This window comes from Cynocephalus volans, chromosome 4 (assembly GCF_027409185.1).
Source record: "Cynocephalus volans isolate mCynVol1 chromosome 4, mCynVol1.pri, whole genome shotgun sequence".
Classification (NCBI taxonomy): Eukaryota; Metazoa; Chordata; class Mammalia; order Dermoptera; family Cynocephalidae; genus Cynocephalus; species Cynocephalus volans.
In genome coordinates this window covers 126,000,375-126,026,239 of record NC_084463.1, presented here as the reverse complement: position 1 = coordinate 126,026,239, position 25,865 = coordinate 126,000,375, and the positions used below count along the sequence as shown (strand labels likewise).

The window sequence follows — 25,865 nt, the reverse complement described above, 5'->3', positions numbered from 1 at the left end:
ACAGACCACTATCTCTCACTATATACAAAAATAAACTTGAAATAGATTAAAGACTTAGTATATAAAACTTCTAGAATAAAGTACAGGGGAAATGCTCCAGAACATAGGATTGGGCAAAGATTCTATAAATAAGACCTCAAAGGTTCAGGCAAAAATAGCAGAAATAAACAAGTAGGATTATATCAAACTAAAATACTTTTCTTCACAGCAAAAGAAACAATAGCCTGCAGAATGGGAGAAAATATCTTCAAACTATTCATCTGACAAGGGATAAATATTCAGAATATAGAAAGAACTCAAATAACTCAATAGTAAAAAAAAGAAATAACCTGATTAAGTGAGCTGAATAGACATCTTTCAAAAGAAGACATACGAATGGCCAACAGGTACATGAAAAATTGCTCAACACCACTGATCATTAGATCAAAAGCACAATGATATATCATCTCACCGCAGTTTACCTGGGTATCATCAAAAAGACAGAGAATATCATATGCTGGTGAGGATGCAGAGAAAGAACTTACACATTGTTGGTGGGAATGTAAATTAGTACAGCTATTATGGAAAACTGTATGGAGGTTTCTCAAAAAAAAACTACAGATAGAACTATCACAGAATCCAGCAATCCCGTTGCTGGGTTTCAAGACCCAGCAGAGAAGAAAGGAAAAAGAAAGGAAGTCAATACTTCGAAGGCATACCTGTACTCCCATGTTTATCATGGCTCCGGTCAAAACAGCCAAGACATGGAACCAACCTAAATGTCCATCAGTGAACGATTAGATAAAGAAAATGTGGTGTGTGTGGAATACAGTGGAATACTACTCAGCCATAAAAAATAAAATTCTACCGTTTGCAGCAACATGGATGAGCTTGGAGAAAATGAAGTAAAATAAGCCAGGCACAGAAAGAGAAATACCGCATGTTTTCAGAACTTGTATGTGGAAGCTAAAAAAGATGACCTCACAGAAGTAGAGAGTAGAAGAGTGGTTACTAGAGACTGGTAAGGGGAAGGGGGGGGAGATGAGAAGAGAATGATCAATGAATATAAAATTGTAGAGAGAGATAAGAAGAGTAAGATCTAGTGTTCTGTAGCAATATAGGGAGACTATAGTCAACAACAGATTACTGTATAACTTCAAGCAGCTGGCTGAGAGGATTTTTAATGTTCCCAACACAAAGAAGTGACAAATGTCTGAGGTGATAGAGATGCTAATTACTCTGATATGATCACTGCACACCATATAAATGTTCCCAACTATCATATTGTACTTCATAAATATATATAATTATTATGGGTCAATTAAGAAAAAAATATTAAAAGGAAAAAGCAAATTTCAGAAACAGAAGTAGATCAGAGGTTACCAGAAACTGGGAAGGAGGAATAATGAGAAATTATTGCTTAATGGAAACAGAGTTTACATTTAGGATGATGAAAAAGTTTTGGAAATAGATAGAGGTGGTGGTCACGCAGCATTGTTAACGTAATTAATTCCACACAACTATATGTTTAAAATTGCTTAAATCAGCAAACTTACATCATATATATACACAATAAAAAAATAAATAAATGAATCTGCTTTTAGACCATTTTGGATTAAGAAAAGAGGCCTTTGGGTTTTTCACTGTTAATACTAAAACCACCTTCTTTACACAGTGTTTTGCAGTTGATCTCAGACACTATTTTTCAATCATAAGGCCTAAGAACACTTTTTGCTATGAATCAGCTAGGTCTAGATTGATGATATGCCTTTCAGTAAAAGGCAAAGTGAGAACCTGAACATAAGGAGTCTGACTCCAAGTTAAAATCCCTTGACAAGACTCCAAAATATAAAGTATAAAATGAAATAATACCCACGCCTTTATTACTACTCTTTGAGAAATGGAGACATTTACGTTCACAAAGGTAATTCAGTGTTCTGAGAAAACATCGGTTCGTCAGCAGAGTTGATTTGGTCCTCCTCCAGGGTGCTTCCTGTTGTGGTACATGTCCTGCATGCAGATCAGCTGCATGTGCAAAGCTGCTCCTGAAGGAAGGAGAAGCAGCTTCTCCTATCGCTACTGCATCTCCTATTACTGCTTCCACACCTAGGGCTGACATCCAGCTACGGTTCTTTCTTAAGTGGCTCCAGTTCCTCTCTGTCTCCCAAATCCAGTACTCTCTTGCATTCTTCCCTAGTATCTTCTTTCCTTTTTTTTTTTTTTTGTCTTTTACGTGACCGGCACTCAGCCAGTGAGTGCACCGGTCATTCCTATATAGGATCCGAACCCACAGCGGGAGCGTCGCTGCGCTCCCAGCGCCGCAGTCTCCCGAGTGCGCCACGGGCTCGGCCCCCTAGTATCTTCTTTCAATAAAAAAAAGATGTGAAAAGACCCATATCACCTAAAGGAGTGGTTCTCTACTAGGTGATTTTTTCCTCTGTGGGAACTCTGCAATGTCTGGAGATACTTTTGGTTGTCGCAACTTGGGGAATAGGAAGGCTGCTATTAGTATCTACTGGATAAAAGCCAAGTATGCTGCTAAACATCCTACACTGCACAAGACAGCCCCTTCCCCCCCCTCAAAAAATAGAATTATATGGTCTAAAATATCAATAATGCAGAGGCTGAGAAATCTTGTTCTAAAGCATGGATTTAAATTTTAACAGAAAATACATGGGAGACAGGTCTAAAGCAAAATTTTCTGCACCCTTAAAACCCTTAGTTGTAAATTCCTTTTAAGAGACTCTAGTCACATAGCCAAGAGTTCTCTCATGTTCTCTTTTTCCCCACAAACTACCTTCGTTCCCTTCAGCAATTTGATTAGCCAGAGTGGGTTTCAATTTTCCCATCTATATAGTAAGAAGATTTCATTAGCTGGTTGCCAAGGCCTCTTCCAGTTCTAGAATTTGACTTCTAAATATTATAATGTTTGTAACATTTTGATAGCAGTGATTTATTTCCAAATAAAACATAAAGAAACTCTAAAATCATTTGCTATAAAAAGCACAGTTGCTCTTTTTACCTTGCTTGATTTTATCCAATAAACATATTATAAATGCAAGGTTCAAAAATTTTACCCTTAATGGTCACAGAACAGAACTTCCCCAAAAGTTCCCATTTTAATGACAAACACAAAATATATTAGGAAAAAATGTAAATTTCAACCTTACTTGTCACTGTGTTCTGCATTATTTGCACAGGGACCGTATCTGTATTCATAGACAAAACGTGGGATGTAATCAGATGTAATAGCAATTACAAACGCATTGGTGATCACAGATAATATACCAATTCCTTCAAGAATTCCAAGCCAGATACCTGGTAGAAGAAAGATTAAAGATAGTGAATAAAAATGAAAAAAATAAAAACCTTCTAGTCAATCCTACATCGAAAATAAAGTTTACTTATGTTAGAACCCCAGCTCTGCCCATTATTTACTTATTTAATATAGTAACTCATTCCAGATACTATAACTATTGAATACACTTCTCCACAAAGGGAAAATAGACCCCATCTAGAAAGATTTGAAAATTAAAATGTCATTCAGACCTGGCTCATGTCTGCAATGACGAGATGATGCACAGGTGCTCAAGATCTTTCAAAGCCTAATGTATACAACTTGTTCAGGCATTAAAAACAACAAATAAAAAATGTCAAGTTCTACGTGGTCATACACACTCTAAAATGTCTGCATTCACTATGGGTTTTGCTTTTATTTTTGTCAAGTATCTTTTTAAAGTAAAATTACAAAAAAGTCAAACTAGTTTGGTATCAAGACCTGTAAATTACTGGTTACTTTTAGGAAGTCAATCTGGCATCATATAAAGACAAAAAGAAGCTTTTGAAGTTGTATGTAGAATCAATACAGTATTGACTATAGTCAAGTTGATGTTTCAAGGAGAATTAAACTTAGCTTTAAAAATATTGATGAGAAAAAAATTGTCTGGGAAAAAAATACTTAGAACTTCTAAAGGTGATTGGATAGCAAGACAACTTTCTCTTTTGCCACTTTGTTTTTCAAAATCTTTGTAATGTGGCTGCTTTGAGTTGTGATTAAAACAAAACAAATAACAACAACAAAAAATAGATGGTAAAGTTTACCTGATAGGGGAGATCATAAGAGAAGAAATCAGAATTCATAAAAATAATTGAGAACATCAAAATTAAACATTTATTTTTATAAAAGTCACAAGAAAACAGTCTGGGAGAAAATATTTAATCTTAAAAAATAAAAACTAATATATCTAATATACAAAATGATCCTAAAATTTTAGCAAGATAAACAACCCAAGAAAAAAATGGACAAAGAATATAAATGAACAATTTGCTATGGAAATGAAAATAACCAATAAATATATTTAAAAGTTTCAATCACTAGTATTCAGAGAAGTGCCCTTCAAAAAATAAGACTTTCTTTTTATCCCACAGATTGTCAAAGATTTGAAAGTCTTATAACATCCAGTACTGTGTAAGGATTGTAGAAACAAACTTTTTTACATTGTTGTTGGAAGTATGATTTGTTACAACATTTTTGGTAATTAATCTAATATCTTTTAAAGTTAAAATATGCATATATTTTAATTCAGTAAGCCTACTTATTGGAATCTATACTACAGATAAATTGTACACAACACACATACACATATCTGGATGTGTGATATATAATGTATATAATATCTAACTCTATATTTATATCTATACCTATATTTATGTATATTTATTCCTGCTTATAGTGGGAAAATAAAATAAGTAAATGAACATAAAATTTATGGCACATCCATATAATGAATATTACTATTCAAAATAAATTAGACTAATATATTTTAAGCTGGAGGATGTCCATGAAGAAAAAACAGTGTGGTATGCTATATATGTGCAGAAATATCTTTTTGTATGTTTGTATGAGCAAGAAAAACACTGACAAAGGGTACGTGCCCACTTGACAAAATTGATTTCCTGAGGTAGAAAGAAAAAGTAAAGAGGGAAAGAATTATTAACTGTGTGTGTGTGTGTGTGTGTGTGTGTGTGTGTGTGTGTTTTAAATATATATATACATTTGCATTGTATGGCTTGAGCAAAGTAAAATCCAGTAAAGTTTAAAAAAATAATTATCTATTGGAAGTTAAAATAAAAGCTAAAGCTGGAATAGGAAGATTTTTTATGTTCTTTGATTTATTTTCTAGATTTTCTTTAATGTACTTATATTATTTTAATAATGAATCAATAAATATTCCAAAGTTAGAGGTCAGCAGCGATTTTAGTTGCCTCAAAAAATGAGAACTCACATCACATAGTATACAGTCTCTACAGATTAGTATACTTTAAACAGACTTTGGTGGTTTTGGAATATATAAATGGGCAAAATTAAATAAAAAGGTAACTTTGCAGTATTAGCTAGAAAATTCCCCCAAAAGAGGAGGAAAAGTGTGAAATGCCTTTTAAGATACTTGGATTTTCTATTTCAAAGCTACAATGTATGAAAGCACTATGCACTATAAGTAGTTCTGATCAACAGGACAAATGGATTCTAGAAATATACTTAAGTTTATATAGAATTGAGCAGAAGATAACAGAGAGGATTCAAATCCATTTTAAAAATTGGATTACTTAAGAAATGGTTTTGGGGAAAAAGGTTGGATCTCAAATTCATCAACAACAAATTTCAGATGGATTAACAATTTAAACAAAATCATAAAATGACAACAAACAACAAACAAACAAATACACAAAAACAGAATAATACACAGACACATTTAAAAGACAAAACAATGAAGACGATGGGTAAAAATATCATGAAAGCTAAAGGGATTTTCTAAGAATGCCACAAAGAATAACATACAGGATTTAAAACCTTATTCATGATAAAATGAATAAATTAAAAACCACTATTTGAAAAATGTTTGCAACATATACATCAAGGTTAATATTACCAATATGGAGACAGAGATTACTGAATAAGTTTTAATGACTGAAGGGCATGAACACAATTTGCAAAAAAGAAATACAAATATATAATCTTGTAGTTATAAAAATGAATGTAAATATAAGAAGGTATCATTTTGGTTCCTTCTCAGATTGTCAAGGATAGAAGAACAATAACAACATCGATAATAATAATAATAATAACAACAACAACATATTACACCTAGAGTTGTTGAGGAAATGCAGAAATGTACACTCATGCACTTGTCCTGGGAGTATGAATAGGCACTACACTTCTAGCGGACATGCTGACAAATTACGTGTCAAAATTTAAACGTACGAGCTCTTGGAACAGGCATTCCACTCTAAGAATTTATTTTAAGTAAATAATTAGACAAAGTATGTATGAAAATGTTCATCTTCATTTTGTTTATAATAGCAAGGTACTGAAGCAATCTAAACAGCTCTAGTTAAAGTACGTTTTTACAAACAGTCATATAAATATAATAGAAATCTGTGCAGCAATTATACAGAATGAGGCATAGATATGTTTATTAACATGGAAAGGTCTTTCTTAGTTACAAACAAGTTTATGAAATAGCATGTTTAATATGAATGTACTCTCAACTAGTTAGTGCTAACTTCATTCTTTTGTTAACTAAAACCGTTAAATTTTGTTGTTGGAAGAGAGAGCCCTCATAATAGACACCCACATGGTGCTAAGTAAAATCAAGCCATATTGTCTCAGTCTGTGTGTGCTGCTATAACAAAATACCCAAGACTGGGTAATTTATAAAGAACTGAAATTTATTTCTCATTGTTCTGGAGGCTACGAAATTCAAGATCAAGGTGCCAGCAGGTTCAGCCTCTGGTAAGAGACCTTTTCCCTGATTCTAAAATAATGCCCTGTTGCTAAGTCCTCTTTAATGGGCAAACACTGTTTCCTCATATGGCAGAGGGCAGAAGGGCAAAATGGGGGCAAATGCTGTGTGTTGACATGGCAGAAGAGCAGAAGAGAATAAGCTCACTCCCCCAAGCCCTTTTTGAAGGGCCCTAATCTCATCAATGTGGAATCTGCCCTCATGACTTAATCACCTCTTAAAGGCCACACCTCTTAATACTATAACATTGGCAAAGAAGTTTCAACATATGAATTTTGGGGGACATATTCAAACTATAGCACACCCAATGGCATTAGCAATGCAAAAACCAATTAATTTCTGAAACTTACCTATGTCAGTTGCTCGGGCTGGCAGAGGCCTCCGCCACTGGGTGACAAATTTGTATGCATCCAGCCTGATTTCAATGATATTGTTTAATAAAGCCAAAAGAGGGGCCAGAGGAAAAGCCGCAACAAAGATGGTGGTAAAACCAAATTGTAAAACTGTAATAGGAGAGCATTAGAAAATTAATGAGATAAATGGTATCATTTATTGAGTGTCTCCTTTGTGCCAAATTAGGGGTTTTACATAAATTGCTTTTAATCTATTCAATATCCCTACAAAGTAAATATGCTTATCCCATTCTACAGTTGAGAAGACTTTAGCTGATATGTGTTAAGTAACTTGCTAAAGGGCAGATAGCTGGAAAATGTTAAAATTTGCATTCAAATTCAGATCGGAATGGATTTTAAGTCTATGTGCTTTCTACCTCTGCCTATATAATGCAGCATGAAGAAAAAGGGGAGGAGAAAGTGGAGGACAAGAAGGAACAGAGGGAGTAGGGGGAGGAGGCAGTGGCAAAGAGGCCATGCAGGAAAACGCTTGGCTCTGGAAGGGACCCAAAAGACCTAATCTTTTGGATTTTAGCCATCCTAACGAGGTTGCGGAGAAAAAGGAACTCTCATACATTGTTGGTGGGACTGCAAAATGGTGCAGCCTCTATGGAAAATGGTATGGAGGTTCCTCAAACAATTGCAGATAGATCTACCATACGACCCAGCCATCCCACTGTTGGGAATATACCCAGAGGAATGGAAATCATCAAGTCGAAGGTATACCTGTTCCCCAATGTTTATCGCAGCACTCTTTACAATAGCCAAGAGTTGGAACCAGCCCAAATGCCCATCATCAGATGAGTGGATACGGAAAATGTGGTACATCTACACAATGGAATACTACTCAGGTATAAAAACGAATGAAATACTGCCATTTGCAACAACATGGATGGACCTTGAGAGAATTATATTAAGTGAAACAAGTCAGGCACAGAAAGAGAAATACCACATGTTCTCACTTATTGGTGGGAGCTAAAAATTAATATATAAATTCACACACACACACACACACACACACACACACACACACACACACACACACACAAACCGGGGGGGGGGGGAAGAAGATATAACAACCACAATTATTTGAAGTTGATACGACAAGCAAACAGAAAGGACATTGTTGGGGGGGGAGGGGGGAGGGAAAAGGGAGGGAGGTCTTGGTGATGGGGAGCAATAATCAGCTACAATGTATATCGACAAAATAAAATTAAAAAAAAAAAGACCTAATCTTTTTTTATTTTTTAAAAATTTTTGTTTAAAATATAAATGAGGCAACTGAGGTCCAAAGAAAAGCAAATGTCAAGGTACCACCCAGTGATTCTAACAGTCTAAGTGGGAATCTTTTTGTCTTAATAGAAGTAAGATTTTCAAAGAAGCAAAGACTCACGCCGGGTCTGTGTAAAGATTTACTGTGAAAAATAATTACTGTGTTATTTGGTTGGGTTGGTACATTTCTTAATGAAGAAATTGATTCAGTTTTTTTTGTTTGTTTGTTTCTTGAAAATATTTGCTCCAAAACTAGGTGCTTCATTGTGATAAAATCCTTTATTTTTGTCAAATGTTATGGTTCTTAGAGGATAAAATGTGTGAGGTTTCCAAGGGCACTGCTTAACACGTCTAGCTCTGTTGAGATAAAGGTGCAGGTATGAATTTTTTAAGATGCCTGAGGTTGGAAAGGAGAGAGATAGTTTTCTTTCCGGAGCCAAAAGCCCATGTGAAGTGAGAAAACAATATCAAGAAGGCCAAATAGTCTTGCAGAAGGATCTTTCCTTACCCATTTCTAAATATTCATCCATCAGTCCATGAAGGTTCATGGGCTGCAGATTCCAATCATTTTCCCACTGAGGTATGGAAGCATCTTGTACTCCACGCTTGATTTTATGTCGTGACCACCAGTTCTGGATCAACCTACATCACAGAGCAGAACAAGGACTTCTGAGCTCTTATTCAAGCATCTGGTAAACAATTTATGTGTGTTAAGAACTTAGAAACACCAACTAACCTTGGGCTACTCTAAGCATTCCTGGGAATTACAAATATTTGATGGTCTCAACTTTTTAAAAAGTTTTTAAAAACTTTGAAAGTTTCAAAGTTAAAAAAAGTTAAAAAAAAACCCCAAAATAATTATAATGGTAGAATAGGAACCAGTATTCCAGAACTCTCCTAGACCCTGTAAACATTTACACATTTACCTGAGAATTCATTCCCTGTACGCTACTATGCTCCTTGATACTGATTAGACAAACATTTCTGATTCCTTCCCTCACCCCTCCCTATTTAAATACTAAAACTCCTATGTTGTCTGTTGTGACTAGGTCTGAGCCCGTCATTTCTCATAACCCTAAATACTCTGGGCTGTGCTTTCTGAAAGAAAGTAAAAGCATGTTTCTCATAAAATAACTGAGTTCTAGATAGGGTTTCAAGAGACCTAGATTCTAGTACCTGCCCTGCAACACATTAGCTGTGTGATTTTTAGCAAGTCACTTCACCTGTCTGAGTTTATAAAAATGAAGAGTTTGAGTACTATCAAACATTCTGTACATAAAGTGTACACTAATTGCAGGCAGAGGACCTGTGTCCATAAATCTTTTTCTCAAACCTAGAAAGGAAGTAACAATACTCTTTCCCTAGCCCAGGATCAGTCTTGAAATTACGTGACTCAGAAATATCCTGGTATGCGTATATTATGGTCTTCTGGGTAATGAATTATTAAAGAGTTCAACGAAAATTATCTTTAGGCTGAGGTGAATCTCACAGGACTTAGTGAACAGTACCCAATTCTTGATTTTAATTAATCATGGACCTGGAGCTTCAGGAAGGGCAAACATAGCTAGACCAAAACATCAGGTAGTACTTCAATATATGTCCCATGGAGGTTGCCTCTGGAGCCTCATGAAGAGGAAACAGAGGCTGGAGGTTGGAACTGAGGCAAGTCTGATTGTTTCTATTTTATTTATTTTGGTTCTGCTTAAAGTTTTACTTTAAAGTAAAGAGAACAGTGGTTTAGAAGTTTGAAAAGCATTGCTTTAATGGCTAGTCTACTCCTGCTAAATTTTTTTCAACAAGGTCTTTGCCTAGTCGTTGGAAAAACACCAACAGGATGTTCCTTGCCATGGTGTCCTGAGGATTTGATATATGTAATCCAGGCTGACCAGCTGGGCAAGCCATGTGCCATCTGAAGTGCCTGGCATATATATAGTGCATGGATAACGACAACAAAAAGAATTATTATTAACACTTCAGTGACTACTATACATCTTGATGGTGCTTATAAAGTACTCACAGCTTGTCCCATGCTGTGCTAAACCCTTGACACCTAATCTCCTCAGGAACTTTCAAATAATGTTTCCCAAACCCTGTGTTTCAAAGAAGTGAGCCAAGGATCGGAAGGGATAGAACAAATGCACTGGGCTCTTTACTCTTCCATTTCCTATTTCCTCTTCATTTAGAAGGGATTTGCTTTAATCTGTTTCAATACTGAGAATATGTATTAAAAATCTCTCCACAAAAAGGTTTTGTCATTTATGATGAAGATTTAAAAACCGCTGGGTCATCCCATTTAATCTTCATAAATCCCCTATTTTACAAATGAAAAAAGAGGTCAAGTAAATTTTAAGCAAAATTAGCAAGGAACAGAGAAGAAATATGAACCAGATCTGGGTAATCCCACAGTCCATCAGTAAAACTGCCTGTAATTCAGCATAATGCTTTACAGACAGTTCACTGTTCAGAAGTGTACTGATAAAATTTGTGGTCTAACAAACAAAGAGAGTATAATTTGATGACTAAGCCTAAGCTATTTATATCATCAACCAACTAGCCATTTCTTCCTTAAATAATCAGGAAATTCCTCAAAAATAGTCATGTTTTTAACCTTTAGTTGATTAGGCCCCAAAGCTTCAATACCACATTGTTTTAAATACCCCATATTTCACTGTATGTTGAAGAAAAATATATTTTAATACATGTAAAAGTGGGTATTCAGCATCTCTGTCATCATTTCACAGACAGTTAAAACTTATCTAATAGGACAAAAATAGAATGCTATTGTTTTGATGTTATCACAATCAATCTTGTTCTAATTATTATTATTATTACTTGGTGGAGTAGGGGGGAGTTGTAACAAAGTGTCCTAAACCTCCCTTCCAGGATTTTACCTTTATTTTATTCTTTTGGGAAGAATGAAGGTTCTGTTTGTTAGACAGCAACAGCAACCTTGGTCTGCTGGTAGCCAAAAGAAATCAGTAAACTGCTTTTATCCTCAAGAACCTACTTTGTCAATAATGTTTTAAAAATTGCAACAAGTATCTTAATGTGTTGAACAAGTAAATTCTACACCTGTTATTTCCTTCAATCTTTATAGCTGTTGCTGAGGTAGGTCTAAATGTTGATCCCTTTTTAGGGACGTGAAAACAGGCTCTGAAGGTTTATTAACCTACATACCTGAACCCTTGTTTGTTTGATTATCAAGCTCAACTCCCTAAGCACGATTCATGCTCCCTCTGCCTTTCTTCTTTGTAACTATTTATAAAGCAAGTTTTAAAAAAACATGCTCACGGGTATCCCAGTTCCATAAAGTTGTTCCATATTTGCTTCAAAAACATGATAACACTCATCTGGAGACAGAGGTCTATCAAACAGCCACTAGGATGACACTGAAACAAAACAATAAGAGCAATAGATGATCTTGCTCTTCTTTCCAGCTCGCTTAAACATCCAATTTTAAAAGTATACAGTAAATTCTAAAACCAGGCCATATTATCTCATGCATAAAAAAAAAGCAAAACAAGTAAGAAATAGCTTGTCTGTCAACATTCATGGGAACATTTCTAGTAATTATAATGTAATATTGATCAAAATTATAACAGCAATAACAAGAAGTGAACTTAAAGAGCACTTATCTGCCAAGCTCTATGTTAGGCATGATGACATTTAATGAATGCTATGTAATAAATACTATATGAGGGTACTTCATAAAGTTCATGGAAAAGTAGAATTAAAAGATAACATGGGGCTGGCCCATGGCTCACTTGGGAGAGTGTGGTGCTGATAACACCAAGGCCACGGGTTCAGATCCCTATATAGGGATGGCTGGTTAGCTCACTTGGGAGAGTGTGGTGCTGATAACACCAGGTCAAGGGTTAAGATCCATGTACCAGTCATCTTTAAAAAAAAAATAATAATAACATGAATCTTTCCATGAACTTTTTGAAGATCCCTTGTACAATAAATTCCTACAAATTAATAAGAAAAAGGTAGACAACCCAAATTTAAATATAACAATGAGGTAACAGAAAAATAATTCTGTGGCACAATGTTTATAATTTATTGTTTTTTAATAACGTTTTTTAATCTCACAATAATTTTGACTTGTAGAAAATTTGAAAAGATAGTAAAGAGAGTTCCCATACACTTCTCACCCAATCCCAGCCATGGCTTTTTACATTACTGTGACGTATTTGTTAAAGCTAAGAAACCAACATTAGTGCATTGCAATGAATTATAATCTACAATATATTTGGATTTCACCAGTTTTCCTCTTTCTGTGCCAGAGTCAAATCAGCATACCCCATTGCATTTTTATTTTTCATGTCTCTCCAATCTCCTCAGATCTGTACAATTTCTCAGGACCTTGACAGTTTTGAGGACTACTGGATAGGTATCCTGTGGAATTTCCCCTAATCTGGGTTTGTCTGATTTTTTTTTTTCATGGTTACCCTAGAGTTATATGTTCTGGGAGGCAAATTACAGAAATGAAATGCCATTTTCACCATACTGTATCAGGGCTACATGATAACCACATGACATCATTGGTGGTGTTAACCTTCATTTCTTGGTTAATGTAGTGTTTTCCAGGTTTTTCCACTGGAATATCACTCATTTTTTTCTTTCTTCTGCTCTTTAGAAGTGAGCCACTAAGCTTAGCCCACTCTCAAAATGCTAAAGAGATTGCTAAACTCTACCTCTCCTGGAGCAGGAGTGTCTACATATATTATAGTGTACTTTAAAGTTATAAATGCAGAAGGTTTTGGCGATGGGGAGCAATAATCAGCCACAATGTATATCGACAAAATAAAATTTTTTTTAAAAAAAGTAAAAATAAATAAATAAATAAATAAATAAATAATATGTGTAAATTGCAAAAAAAAAAGTTATAAATGCATGTCACAAAAGTTTGTCAGTATAATCACATTATTTTCCCTCTGTGTTCCTTTGCTTTTTTAGATTTTCAATAAGTTGCTATTAGAAACCCACACAAACAATATGTGATTCCAATAAAAATTGCAACCAATGTGTTTTGCTTAGAAACTTTGCATTATAGACACTTGAGTGGGGAAGCGTGGGTTTGTTTCTTTAGAAATGGGTTCATGTCCTGCTTATGATGATGATAGTCTTCTCTGTAGCTTTGATCCACAGTTTCTATGTCTATCAAATAGATACTAGTGGGACTTCAAAGGCAACAAATAATTAGGACACAGCCCACTGTTCTTGTTCCAGCTCAGTAACTTAAGACTCCCTAATCTGAGCCAGAGAGTGGGTTTGCTAGAGAGCATGCTTATTGTGTGGAGAGGTCTAAATTCTCCCATCCAAGCATGCCCCTTCTTTCCAAGGTGGATTTAGGAACCCCTGAACTCCACCACATATATCCAATACATGGGTTCATTAGAATGTTTAAGGCAGAATAATTACTAAGCTACAGAGGCAGATCGTAAATCACAGCTGCAAGCTGAAGCTCTTTATTTTTATAGAGACTCAGGCATATTGACTTGCCCGAGGTCATGCAATGTTGACTGGCATTGTGAGAATGAAAGACTTAGTCCCCTACATCCTAGTCCACTGCTCTTTTACATCATGCTAAGAATAAATTCTATTTACCAAATGTGTCTGTTGCCTTAAGTGCAGGTTTAGTACAAGGATCTTATTATGTGGGATGGGAAAAAGAAGATGATCATAGTACCATGTGGTTGGACCATTTCCCTGAAAGGGTAAGCTCCACAAAATGGAGAGGCTGGAAGACAGGCCATTTATAATTTTGTTGAAATTGAGCTTTGATGATTTTGTGATTTAGAGGAAAGAGGAAAGACAAAGGGATCCAGGAGTTTTTGTGAGTCTGCCCCATTCACAGAATGATGGTCTTGAGATAAAGACAGTCCTTCAATACTGTGAAATTCATTTGGTAAAAAACAGCCTGCATTTAGAATGTGTACAAGGGCATGGAGGACTATGCAGAATACCCAGGTATCCAACTTCACCACTCAAAATCATATGACCATGAACAAGCCAAGACAGACTGCTTTCACATATTTTTCTCATTTACTCCTTGTGAGAACCTGGCCCAGGGGTGTTGCTATCCCCACTTTGTAGATGACTTAGCTAAGTGGCAGGCATGACTGCCAGACACCAATATCCACATTCCTTCTCTCCACCTATTTTAATATGTTAACTTTAAATTCAACTTGCATGGATAAACCAGCAAACAGACAGCAATCACTTAGCAAAGTAAATTTCCATTATGTTCTTGGAGTGTGTCTATATGCTATCCCAATGGTGGCTGGGAAGCAGTGTTCAGAGCACAGACACTGAAGTTATGGGGCTTAGATTTGAGTTATAACTTCATCCATTTGTAAGTATGTTTGTATATTTGTAGGCAAAATATTTAACTTCTTCATGGCTTTGTTTCCTCATCTGTTAGATGGGTGTAATAACAGAGTTGCTGTATAGGTTATATGCATAACATATGTAGAACACTTAGAAACAATTGCTGAAATGTGCTGTAGTATGTAGTAAACACTCAATAAGTGTTAGCTATTATTAAAAACTTTTTCAACTGAATTTACACAAAATATTTATGTGAGATATTATACAGCTATAGTATGAGATTCACAAATCCAGTATAGCCAGTTCATAAATGTTCTAAACCAAACTGTACCACTCTTTTTTTCTTTATAATGACTACCATTGTGTCTGGCATTTTTACGTGCACAATCCAGTTTAATCCACCAATCAGCAATATTATTGACATAGATATTCTTATCGCCAGTTTATGAAAGAAGAATCTGAGATTTGTAGATATTAAAATCGTGCATCTGGGTAGAGTAGGATTAGAATGTAGACTGTCAGACTCCAAAACCAAATTATTTGTTATGTTTCATAGTTAAGTCCTATTTTTCAAGACTATTAACATCCTCAAAGGAGAGAAAAGAACTTCATTTGTACCCCTCATATTGCCCAGCAGAGGCCTGACACAAATATGTGTCAATAAATGTTTCTTGTATAAACAAATTCAGAAGGTTGATTCTTAACTCCCATTGTGTATCTTTTTACATCTACACTTCTAGCATTTCTAGGGTATATCACAAACCCACATTGTTCATTTCAGTGAATTTTTTTTTAAACAATCTTTGTTAAGAAATATGGCCACCACATATCTCATATATATTAGGAAAATGCCTAAAATAGTTATGAGACATTTTTCCTGATACAATTATTATAATTATTTTTTGGAGACTTTCAAAAATATAAATCATGGCTTCCAATAATTTCTTAATTAAGAATAAGAATATCCCATTAAACAAAATTATTGGTGGCTGCAGCCCGTAAAATACTATTAATATGCAGCTCCACTTGGCTGAAACCACTCTGTTCCCCACTCTACCCCTTGCTAACTCCAGCTGAACACTCCTGGAAAAAAAGTGAGCCTTGGGTACCAAACTGGGTAGGTAATCAGCCTTTTAGCAGATATAGTCATAATTCTAGGCCATGAAGGAAAACTAGAAGTTGGATTTTGGAACTTTCAAGCAGCCCCAGGATTATGAAAGGTCTTATTCTGGCTTTGGCCAATAAAATAATATCCAGGTAGCTGTGAAGACAGAGCATTGATAAATATCAGCAACAATTTATAAATTGTTGAGTTCCTACCACAGTCCAGGGGCTGTGTTAATTGTGTTATGTAAATTTTATGTTATCTGTAAGCAGCTTAGCAATCTGAATATTGCTATTAACAACTTAGGATGAGGAAGCAGATATTCAGACAGGTTAAATTAAAGGCAAAGAATTGAGCCCAGATTTCTGATCATAAGCACATGTTTTTAAGTTTTAGGCTTTATCTATGTACAACAATCAATTTCTAGAATTCTCTGGGGAGACAAATAAATGAGCACTTTCCCACTACCCAAGTTTTGAGGGGCTTTATAGATAGAGTCTGAAAATACCTCTACACTCAATTTTCTTGGGAAATCTTTTCTTAGCCACCATATTTAACACTGAATTTTACATTCGAATAATTAAAACAGTTTTGAGTTAAAAAATAGACATTTTGACCAATAAGACAGAACAGAGTCCAGAAATAAACACAATTATAAGATGTAGAGTATGATAAATCTGGAATATTGTTTTGCTGAGTGAAAAATGCATTTTTCTTAAATGTGTGGCTTCCAATTGGGGAAAAACACTTTATTACTCATCACATCAAAATAAACTCTTAATCGGTCAAAAATGTCAGTATTTTACAAAATAATATTAGTAAAAAGTACAAGTGTTTTTTAAAAAAATTTCTAGAAGTGAGGAAACATTTTTTATTATTGGCATGACACAAATCCCCAAAGTAGTATTGCTTTCAGTTAGATAATGCCATACATTTTCATAAAAAAATTGTATCAAAACAAAATTGAAAGATACATAACAAAATGGAAAAAAAATCTACATCAAATTTGAAAGATTAGAGCCTAATTTTATTAGTTTATAAATTGATGACAAAAAAAGTCTAATGAGAGTAGACAGAAATAGCATACATACACACAGAGAGAGAAATATAAAATGTCCAAAAAACATGTGAAAAATATCCTCTATCTCACTCATAATAGAAGAAACTAAAATCCGAAGGAGATAGCTTTTTGTCTATTAGATTGGTAAAAATTAAAATGTTTCACTTGGAAAAGTGTGAAGAAGTAGGCTCATACACTACAGGTAGGAGTTGACATTTGGGAAAACAATTTCTGAATCTGTATGAAATATACGGTACAATATGCTTACCCTGTAACTTAACGATACTACTTCTACACATTATTTTTCCATACAACATACATATTGTAAATCAATAATATACCTAATATATTTATATGTTGGTGTTTCAAGTAAGATTTCTTTTGGACTAAAGTTTCCTTGCTTAAAAGGAAACCTAACATATTTAAAAGGCTGAAAATCTAGGCAATAGATTATAATAATTTCCCAAAATAGGAAAATTACTGAAGCTAAATTTCTGGAATTTGTGAGTGGAAGAAATTAGTATAATAGAAAAATCAAAAGAGCTGAGGTCAAAATCAGCTAGTTCCTTGTTTTGAAAGTTGTAGTTGCTTCTTTTCTGAACCCAAAAGAACTCTTCTCTACCAAAAATGTGTCTTCAACATGTCTAGACTTCCCTGAACTTTGTCTTCTCCCCCCAGGACCTTCCTCCCACAGTCATTGGCCCATATCCATGCTCATCCCTGCACCCACCACACAAGGTTACTTACTTCCTCCAGTCTCCACCGGTCAAAAAGTTTATTGTACTTTCCTGGGTGGCCTACAAATCTGTAAAAAGGCATTTTAATTCATTAGCATTTAAGTGGGGGTGATGAAGAACATCTACTAACGCATCACCATGAGTGTATGCGTGGGCAGACATAATGTTTACTGGTGCAATCTGTCCCCAAATAGTTGACTTTTGCTATGCTTAGACAACATTAAAGTACCTGACTTAAAAAGAAAAAAGTGATTTGTGAATTCAATACCAATGGATTGAGAAAGTACAGACAAGTCAACTAGATGACATTTTTCACTTTCACATGTAGAGTTTTAATGTCTTGTTGACCTAGTTAATGAATATTGCAATAATGTGCTGAATTGTTTGGTTGGAAATCTTTCTAGCTTCAGTATATTTCCATGGTACTGGATGGAGCATTAAGCATATGGCAAACCAGAACCAATAGTCTAATATGTGCTTTTTCATATTTTGCAACAAAGGTGAAAAAAAAAGTTAAAATGATGGATAGAAGAGGTTTCCACACCAGGAGATTGTAAGTCAGAGTTATGTGAAAATCTTTTGTTCTTTAAAAAAAAAACATTCCTGACGATTGGATAGTTGTAATTCAACTCAGGTATGGCACATAGGTTTTATTTTTTTATGCCAACTTTAATTGGCAGTGGCTGTCCAAAGTCATTTGAGTAAGAACACATGTGAAGACTGACTAGCACAGTCTTCCAAGGCCAGGGACAAGAAGTTGCCAAGTCTGTTAACTAATTGTCAATGGAACTGTTGACTGTGCTTTTTACTTTGCAAAGATAATGTATATAAAGTTGACTTACCTCCCCAAAAAGAAAGCGATATAGAAAATGGAACTGTTTAAATTGACAAACTGGAAGAGGAACATCTTCAGGGCAAAGCTGTTTTCCCATTCAGATTCTGTTCGAGGATATTCTAAAAGAAGCATAGGGTGTATTTACATAGAGGAGGTGAACGATAGGAACTCTGGACATGAAATCAGAAGCCCCATGTTCAAGTGTTTGTTTCACAATTTACAGGTTTTGAGAGGCACTTAGTGTTTCTGAGTTCTAGTGTCTGTCTGTAAAATGTGAATGATAATATCTGCTGTTCAGAGTTGATGAGTGGATCCAATAATATAATATTTAGACTTTCCCCACAGCTATAAAATTATGATCTTTATTGTTCACATGTAAAGATTTTCAGGATTGTCTCTGCTATTGTCATTTAGAAGTAACCATCAGTATTGGATCAATCCTTCACCTAAATTGGCTAGGCTCAATACATGAACCTAAACTGTCCACAGAGTGCTTTGAAGAATGGATATTTTGTGTGCAAAATGGTAAAGAGAAAAGAGGGCTTCATCAGTCAGAAAAGCTGAGTTTTTATTTCAGTCTAAATTGCAGGTAATCTCAGGCAGGTCTCTTCACATTTTTTGCAATCAGTTTGGTCATCTGATTTGAAATGAGGGATTTAGACAAGTCATATCCTATGGTTCTATGTCTCTTAAAGGAGAAAAAAAAAAAAAAGAAATAAGATAAGAGAGACTGGATGAAGATGCCAGCATATACTGTAGCCTCAGCTTCCACCCAGTATACAAATAAATGATTGGAAATATATATGAACACATAATACATATTTTAATGTAATTGAAGGATTCAAAAAAGATAGAAAACAGATAAGATCTGATTTAAGAAAATACAGGCCAATTGTATGCCTGAGACCAATCACAGGGAAGAAGGAGGGAATAGGTTCTGGGGAACTCCAAGGCAAAAGGTAGTTGGTGCTAGAAGAAGGAGGGGTTCATGGGGCATCCAAAAGAGCGACCAGTTGGTGTGCATCAGTAAGAACAGTCAGTAAGAATGTACCCCCCCGGGGTTTTGATCTGTTGCTTTTACTGTTGTTTTTCTCTCGTTTGTAAATTTAGTTCTTTTACTTCTGTAACACAAAACTTACTTAGAAACGAAATATGAATTTTTAAAAAATTCCTAGTGTATAGATTGGTTTCGGTCATCCATTTCTAATTTTGTTGTATCATGATCCGCAAATATGTCCTGCATGATTTTTGCTTCGAGGCAAAGAATTGCAATTTCATTTGTGGCCAAATTGCGTGGATAAGTTTTGTCAATGCACCAAGTATTTTAAAAAGAATATTTGTTTTTCTGTGGAGCATACAGTTTACAAATATTTTAAAAGAAGCTTGTCAGATATGATATTCAAATACTCTATTATCCTTACTTAAGTTTTGACTAGATTTGACAACTTATATTCATATTTCTATCATTTTTTGTTCTATAATAGGTCATGATTATTATACTGACCTGGTAAATTATTTATCAGTATGAATTATTCCTCTTTTCCCCTCAAGTGAATTTTAAATTCTAGTTTGTCTAATATTAATACAGTGACATCGGAGTTTATTGGTAATACTTCCTTGGTATATGTGCTCTTATTCCTTAGTTGCACTGACTTAACTATACCCACTTTCATTTATAAATCTACCACAAAATTCCTGAGTAAAACACCAGCAAATTTAGCCCAACAATATATTAAAAGGACAGAAAAACATCTCGGCCAAGTCTAGTGGCATAAGACCAAATGCCTTCAAGGTCCACAAACTCAACAGTAAGGGGCAGAGAGGTTTGATTTAATGCAATGTGGAATGGTTATACCTGTAATAAACCAGAGAATATGTAATTATCTAAATGCCTTCTAAGTCAATTTTTATAAAACTGTGTGACAATAAAAGCCACATGCACATAAGAGAAGCATTTGGAAATCCTAAGACAGGATTTAGTAAAGAGTTCACCATGAAAAATAAGACTTTCCTTGGAAACTGAGGTATCACTGATCAACGTCAAGTGATAATGATTAAGAAATTTATGTGGCTAACTAAAATGACCCATTCTATGAGAAGCCAAACTCAGGATGTAAAGTGCTCTAAATTGTCCCATGGGAAAAGTCACTAAAAAGAAAAATTATTTTAAAGCAATGTCAAGAAAATTAAAGTTTTAAAACTCCCATTTTTACTATTCTTAATTTATATAAAGAGAATCATATACACTTAACATATTTATTGTAGGCTATTCTCGGGAATGTGACTTGCCTTGGCTGATGAGAGACTAGTAAAGTCAGATTCAAGCAGAGGCTTGCTAAATAAGCACTGTGTATAGGGGCTTGTCCTCTTAGAAGCTAGTTGTCATGTAAGAAGTCCTCTGTACTGCCATGAGCAAACCCAAGATAGCCATGAGGAGAGTCATGTGGAGAGAGAGGAAGGCCAAGAAAGGTCCTAGCTGTTCCAATAATCCCACATGAGGTAAAAAATAATAAATTGATGTTGCCCTAAGCTACTAAATTTGGAGTGGTTTCTTACGCAGTAAGAGATAACTGAGGCAATGCAGTTTACTGCAATGATGACAACTTCGAGGTTTAACCTAGGATCTATAATACAAGTTAAGAAACTTACATTTTTTAACATTCTATGCCATTCAAATATATAGCACATTGTGGCTCATTTTGAATTGATCTTTAACTCACAGGAAAAAAAAATTTCTGAACATTGAGAATACAGATGTTGTTTTCTAGGGGGATGTATTTCTGGTCAAAATATCTCTTCTTTTCTCTAATGAAGCTAATTATTGTTCATAAACTAGTTATTTGGCAGAGTTACACAGTCACAAATTAGGTTTTTGGGGTTTTTTTTACTGTTAATTTCTCTGTTCTTTAAAATTAATAGTGTGTATAGTAGGAAGTTACTATGTGTTAAGACTTGAAAAATGTGAGGTGGCTTTGACCTCTATTTGACAAAGTCAAAACTCTTTACATCAGGTGGCTTAATTTGTTCTTTGGAATCCAGATTTATCTCAAATATAGGCAATTAATTATTATAGAAAATTCACTATTTGGAATGGCTAACAACAGTCCTGATCTAATCCTCAACAACCACAAAACTAAAGTGAAAAAAAAATCACTTTGGAGTAAATACTATATATTTCTTCCCATATAAAAAACAAACATTATAGAATTAAAGTTTTGGTTTATTTTTTTCTTCATGATTTTTAAAAATAAAATATTTGGAAAAAATCAAGAAATATAAAGTTTCAAAAAATTCTTTAAGTAAAACAGTATATGATCTCTTCTGGGAAGTAAAACCTGATTTCTAATTAATTTAACTTAATATAATTGATTCATTTTGAATTAATAGTTACAAATTCACAGACTCTATGTCACATCTGGGTTGTAGATGGAAAAATCAAATATCAAGTGCAAACCTTGACATTGCTGACACTTAGCAAGAATAACTTCTGCTTCTTACTATTACAATTCCTCTAAATCACTCTTAGATTTTTTCAATCCTGAGTATAAAGTACTTTAAAAGTAAATAAATATAAGGAATCATAGGTAGAAGAAAGCTTTAAGACAATCAAGTCTAAGAGCTTCATTACCCATCTGAAGAATATGCAGCTTAGAATTTAAAGAAAAATGAAACAGATCATTGCCATTTATTGAACACTTGCCATGTGTCAGGCAGCCGACCTACCACAATGGTGAAATAGGAATTATCATCATTCTCACTTTAACAATGAAGAAACTGAGACTCAAAAAAAAAAAAAAAAAAAAAAAGACAAGGCAGAGAGAGAAGAAAGAGGGGGAAGAGAAGAAGGAGAATGAGAAGAAAAAAGAAAAAATGGGGAGAGGAGTAATTTCATGGTCACAAAATCATAATGGGGCAATGTGGAGTGTACTAACATTAATAAAGCAAGTGTATGTCACAGGGCCTATCTTTCAAGACCCCGTAGTTTCAGATATGGCCTAACTTTTAAAAATTACACATGGGAATGTTAAGCTTGCAAAAGATAGGAAACTTTCCCCAGGCTAAAGTCTCTGTGTTACATAAAGAATTGTAACACATCAAAATTGCTGGCTCAAAGGGCAGATGTCCTTGGTGCAGGTTAACCTACTGATTGATATTTTGAGAGAGTTACTTGATTGTTATGTAAATACACTGAGGAAATTGCTGTAAGAAAAGAAAGCGTTTGCTAAGAACAAGCTTTTGTTGGTGGATCGACTTAACTTTTTACAAATTAATGAGTGTTGCCATGACAATCATCTTACTGTTCTTTTTGTAGCCACCTATGTTCCTTTTCTGTAACTTTCTGCCCTGGAAAATAAATACTGGGAGAAGACCCTAGTCCATTGTTATTTTTCCAAGGAGCAATGCCTCTCTCCTGAGGGTTCCTAGAAAATTAACTCCTTCAGGGCTTCTCACTGCTCAGAAGAAATGGGCTTTGAGTAATCCTTTGCATCTCTGTCACCCAGGGGGAGAGAGGGGACAGAGAAGTTTAAGTTCGCATTGCTATATTCAACTCCAAAGCCTGCTCTTTTCCCCTTTCATTGCACTGTTTCTCTGAGTGACATAATTACTTAATTCAGAGCATGGACTAGGGCCTAGTTCTTCCTTCTACATAATACTCCCTCAATTATTACTTATAAATATATTAATATGGAAAATAACATATCATAGTGGGGTCATATAGTTCTACACCATGATTAAGTAGAGTCAGTCACATCCAAGTTTAAATTCTACTTATTTAACTTAATTACCCTGGTTTCCTTGTTTGTAAAATAGAGATCCTACTGTCATAGGACTGTGATAGTAATAAAAAATAAATAAATACAAAGTATTTAGCACAGTGCCTGGGTTCTGGTGACTTCTCAAACAATATAAGATTGCTGCTCACATAGCTGTGTAATAAAAATTTTGTCCCCCAAACTGAACACAACACATATTTCAAGATATCTAGCTTTTTGAAGATGAATAGAGAAACTCCTTAAAGACTTTCTGTTTGCAATATACATATCTTTATGTCTGCCTCTTTCTGAGACACTAAAGCAAATTACTAATTATTAAAATAGGCATTAACCTACAAGGACAAACAGATTGAGAGTAGAACAAAAAAGAAAACAACAGCTGAAACAAGTCTGTGTGCAAGGAACTAGAAAGAAAATAGGCAGTAGCTAATTAGCTAGGTCAGCAAAGCCTGAAACCAAGGACTAAGGGTAAAGATAGTGATATAGGTATGGGGGATCCTAAAGAAACAAGCTGATATCTGCTTATAATATATACACCATGGAATACTACTCTGCCATAAAAAAGAATGAAATTCTCCCATTTGCAACAACATGGATGAGCTTGGAGAAACTTACGTTGAATGAAACAAGCAAAGCACAGAGGGTTAAATACTGTATGTGCTCACTCATAAGTGGGAGCTAGGAGAGAAAGAAGGAAGGAAAGAAAGACCACAGTGGTGCATTGGACTTGCAGAGGGAGAGAGCATACCTTGGTATACAAAGTTGTGGTGGGGGGGATGGAGTGTGGAGGGATGAGGGAGAGAAAGGGAGGTTGGGGATAATTGGGTGGGAGACACGGTACAGAGCAATTTGAGGTAATGGGCATGCTGCCAGTATGGATCTGGCCTCCACATCTTGGGCACGAGGGGTGACAATCACCTTTGTATCTCATGAATATTTATAACCAATTAAAAAAATTTACTGAAAGCTGAAGAATTAGAGGCAAAAGTATCTTAGGACAGAATTAATCAGTAAAGACATGATTTGGGAGAACCTCAGAGGAGGAAAAATTATACGAAAGTCTGTTTTCTGAATGATAAAAGCTCTAGCTGTTTATCTGAGTCAGCAGGCAAAACAGTAGGAACCAGGCAGGGGATGGCAACATGTCTCCGAAGGGAAATTGACCAATCCAAGAGAAATTACACTATAATAACAACGCTTGTGATTTTTCATTAAATGGATGAAATCTTGTCCATCCTATGGTGTTGGTAATCAAGGGACAACCTTCATACAGAAAGTTAGTTCCCCATATCTACAGAGGGTTCATGCACACAGAGTTCCCCATACACTTCCTAGTGCCTTACATTTAATAGTGAATAGACCTCTTCAATAAATGGTGCTGGGAGAACTGGACATCCATATGTAGAAGAATGAAATTAGACCCGTACTTTTTGCTATATACACAAATCAACCCCAAATGGATTAAGAACTTAAATGTAAGACCTGAAGCTATAAAAGACCTAAAAGAAAACATAGGGGATATACTTCAGGAAGTAGGACTGAACAAAGACTTTATGAATATGACCTGTAAAGCACAGGTAACAAAAGGGAAAATAAACAAATGGGATTATATAAAGGTAAAAACGTCCTGCATAGCAAAAGAAACAATCAACAGAGAGAAAAGACAACCTACAGAGTGGGAGAAAATATATGCAAACTATGCATCTGATAAAAGATTAATATCCAGAATATATAAAGAACTCAAACAACATAACAGTAAATAAACAACTAATCCAATTTAAAAACAGGCAAAGAAGCTGAATAGGCATTTCTCAAAGGAAGATACACAAATGGCCAACAGACACGTGAAAAAATGCTCAACATCACTCAGCATCAGGGAAATGTGAATCGACACCAAATGGGATATCATCTCATTCCTGTTAGACTGGCTATTATCAAAAGACAGAGAATAACAAATGCTGGTGAGGATGTAGAGAAAGGAGAATCCTCCTACACTGTTGGTGGGTCTGTAAATTAGCGCAGCCATTATGGAAAACAGCATGAAATTTCCTCAACTATAGAACTGCCATATGATCCAGCAATCCCTTGGCTGGATATATATCCAAAGGAATGGAAATCATCATGTTTAAGAGATACCTGCACTCCCATATTCATCACTGCTTTATTTGCAACAGCCAAGAGTTGTAACCAACCTAAATGTCCATAGACTGAAATCTAGATAACAAAAATGTGGTATATTTACACACTGGAACACTATTCAGTTATAAAAAGGAATGAAATTCTGCCATTCACAGCAACATGAATGAGCTTAGAGAAAATTATAAGTGAAATAAACTGGCACAAAGGGAAAAATACCACATGTTCTCACTCATAAGTGGGAAGTAAGAGAGAAAGAAGGAAGGAAAGAAAGACCACAGTGGTGTATTGAAATTGCAGAGGGAAAGAACGGACCTAGGGTTGCTGGGGGATGGACAGGTAGGGAGAGAGAGGTTGGGGAGAGGTTGGGTGGGGGACATGGGGAATAATTGCAATTTGAGGTGGTAGAAATGCTGATAGTATTGTTATGATCACCAG

At 35.0% G+C, this 25,865-nt stretch overlaps 1 protein-coding gene across 2 annotated transcripts in view; it reads right to left on the bottom strand.

Moving 5' to 3' along the window:
• Nucleotides 1–25,865, bottom strand: part of ANO3 (anoctamin 3) — a 409,115-nt gene that overhangs the window by 9,622 nt on the left and 373,628 nt on the right. For both annotated transcript variants that reach the window (XM_063094283.1, XM_063094284.1), the window contains 6 exons: nt 18,524–18,635; nt 17,692–17,749; nt 11,738–11,835; nt 8,955–9,088; nt 7,133–7,285; nt 3,150–3,297 (listed from right to left, as the gene is read on the bottom strand). In XM_063094283.1, the coding sequence (XP_062950353.1) occupies nt 3,150–3,297; nt 7,133–7,285; nt 8,955–9,088; nt 11,738–11,835; nt 17,692–17,749; nt 18,524–18,635 (703 nt within the window). The remainder of the gene's footprint in view (nt 1–3,149; nt 3,298–7,132; nt 7,286–8,954; nt 9,089–11,737; nt 11,836–17,691; nt 17,750–18,523; nt 18,636–25,865) is intronic.